General features: G+C 28.8%; 1 protein-coding gene across 1 annotated transcript in view; it reads right to left on the bottom strand.

Moving 5' to 3' along the window:
• LOC108754540 (putative ATP-dependent RNA helicase DHX30) overlaps window positions 1-1,363 on the bottom strand; it is a 5,482-nt gene extending 4,119 nt beyond the window's left edge. The window contains exons 1-4 of the mRNA XM_018496937.1: window positions 1,019-1,363; window positions 466-574; window positions 310-384; window positions 170-242 (exon numbers count right to left, since the gene is read on the bottom strand). Coding sequence (XP_018352439.1) covers window positions 170-242; window positions 310-384; window positions 466-574; window positions 1,019-1,068 — 307 coding nt within the window. The 5' untranslated portion in view covers window positions 1,069-1,363. The remainder of the gene's footprint in view (window positions 1-169; window positions 243-309; window positions 385-465; window positions 575-1,018) is intronic.
• Between the last annotated feature and the right edge of the window lie 1,379 nt (window positions 1,364-2,742).

Raw genomic sequence — 2,742 nt, 5'->3', positions numbered from 1 at the left:
CTTAATACAATCGCATAATACACTTATAAAAAAAAAGACGAACATAAAATTTAATATGTATAAAAGATAAACTTTGCACTATATTTCAATTATAAATTATTTCTAACTTAATTTTTATTTACTAGATTTGAAAATCATTTTGTAATATAAAAAAATAATTTATACATACGTTTTTGGTGTATAATTTCCTTATTAATTCTGTGAGATTTATCATGCTTTATTTCGAATTCATCGAGGATTTGCTGTTAAAATTTGTATAATTTTTAATAATTAAAATTTTATTTCTGTTGTGCGTTATGAATTGCTTACCTCTGATAAGTTTTCCCTTGTAATATTTGCATGTAAATGTTTAGTTCCCACATTTTTGTATTCAAAATTCTTTTCCTATTTATAAAATAATAAAATAGATTCAGAAAAATTATCTGCACAATACACATAACATACAAAATTATACCTTTAACATACCTGAGATAAATGTTTATCTTTATCTTTCATAGAAACACAATATCGTGCTGCAGTATGCAAGTCTCTAATCACATTTTTATTTGAATATATTACACGATACTGGTAAAATCTATATAACAAAATTATTAATTTATTATATATCACAGAAGTAATTTGTATGAACAATCCATTAAAAGTTAAATAAAAATTGAATTTCACTTCATAAAAATTCAAATTCATTGAATTTCACTTCATAACAATTGAAATTCATTAAAAATTCTACTTTGAGAAACTTTAAACATCTAACTTTGTCAACTCTACTATACAAGTAAAACTAAATCTTCAATTTCAGCAATCACTAATTAACTATGATAAATTAGCAATGAACAATCCATTATGACTAGAAATATTACAAAATTACATTTTTGAAACCTTGATCATCTAACTGTTTAATGAACGCTAAGATACAAATGAAACTGAGTCTATCTTAGCAATTGCTAATTAACTATGACAAATTAGTGAGATAACTGAAAATGATACACTCTAGTAAATAATATATATTATTGTTATATACCGTCTATATGCTAATCTTTGTCCAAGAAATACTTGTAACGTTCCCAACATTTTTTCTTTGTATATATGCACTCTTTATTTCATATATATATATATATGTGTGTGTGTGCTTTCTAAAAAGGAAATATATTTCTATGCTGAAGATTCAAGCAAGTCCTTCGATCTAAAAATAGCAAGAAATTCAGAATTAGTTTGTATATCTCGAGTATTGTAGTCAAGCCGGATCAATTCACGTGGTTGGGATCGAAACTTGTGTTCTTGGTTATGGACACTTATTGTCTGCGATCAGAGTGAATGAAATAAGAAACTTTGTGGCAGCGCTTACACTCACGAGGAAATATTATCAAGATGTACTTTTTATATAATAATATATAATATATTATTATAATTATAAAGAGCGGATAATAAAGCGTTGCCTTTTATCTATAAAGTACCAGTTATGCGTTTTTGATATTCTCGCGTGAAATTCTCACTTCTCACATGTTCTCATGCATCTCCATGCGTCTGGCACCAGTTTACGCTATCTCGCACAGTCTCTAAACTTTTTATCTTTCGGTAATTCCACGTATTTACCAATCGCGGCGCAAATACCGACTGTGATAATAATCAAGCTGATACCAACTGTGGATACCTACTCCATTGTCCATCAGTCCATGGTGGTTTCCTTTACGATTTCTTCTATCATGGTGAATAATGGGAGTGACTCATCTTTCTTTTTTTCACCAAGATGACGACCATGGCGACTGTTAAATAAACGTATTGAATGCGTTTCGGGTCGTTTAGAAGACTAGAAAAGTCATAAAAATTTTTGAACAGCAAAACTGTTGCGTTATGCTGAACGCAAAAAAATAGTCAACGTTACCGATTGAATAAGGATGCCTATCGAGCACTTCCTGTCCAATGGCTCCTGTTAACTGATGTCAAACTGCTGCTTTCAACATAGGTCCGGTTATCCTTTTGATAAATTTTATCTATTGGATATAAATAGCAAGACCCAATCACATGCGCGGATTGTTAGATTTATATAATAGGTAAAATTACCATGGTGGAACAACCGGGCCTAAGTAGTCTCTGGTAAGTAGTAATGCTATTGACTAGAATTAAAATACTGTTAAAATACATTCGCTTTGTTCTCAATTCACTGCTATACTGCTGATTTATAGTATAAGTAATGTATACTATAGATATTCAGTATTAGCAGTGAATATCGCAACACAAGCAATAATACTGTTGAGGTTTATTTATTAAATGTTAAATATTATATTAAAGTGTTAAATATTATATTATTGTATTTATGTACAGTATTTTTAGGTTTATTAAACTATTATTATTAACACTAGATTATTATTAAACTAGATTAATTCAATAAGTTAGTATTCTGTATATCTTATCAATTAATTAGTTAATTTACTATTTACGTTGTTTTTTTTTTTGTAGACATATTCATGGCAGCCATATAAATACTATCCCTGTTTTTAAGAGAAGTCTTTTTCAGACTTTTTTTTTGTTGAAACTTGCATTTGCCCAAGCATACTACCACATCTACTATGCTGAAATATAATTTTGTATTATTTTGTATTTGAACTTGTATTGAAACTATTGAATAAAGATTTTGATGATTAAACCATGTTGACCTGTTCTAATTTATCAGATTAGGGACAAGAAGCGCCTTCTTCGTCAGTATCAGACTACTAATCCTCTACCTCTACAGAGGATCCGAAGTGT

This window comes from Trachymyrmex septentrionalis, unplaced genomic scaffold (genome assembly GCF_001594115.1).
Source record: "Trachymyrmex septentrionalis isolate Tsep2-gDNA-1 unplaced genomic scaffold, Tsep1.0 scaffold8, whole genome shotgun sequence".
In the NCBI taxonomy this organism is placed as follows: domain Eukaryota; kingdom Metazoa; phylum Arthropoda; class Insecta; order Hymenoptera; family Formicidae; genus Trachymyrmex; species Trachymyrmex septentrionalis.
Note: the sequence above shows the minus strand (reverse complement) of the source record. Positions and strands in the feature narration are given on the sequence as shown.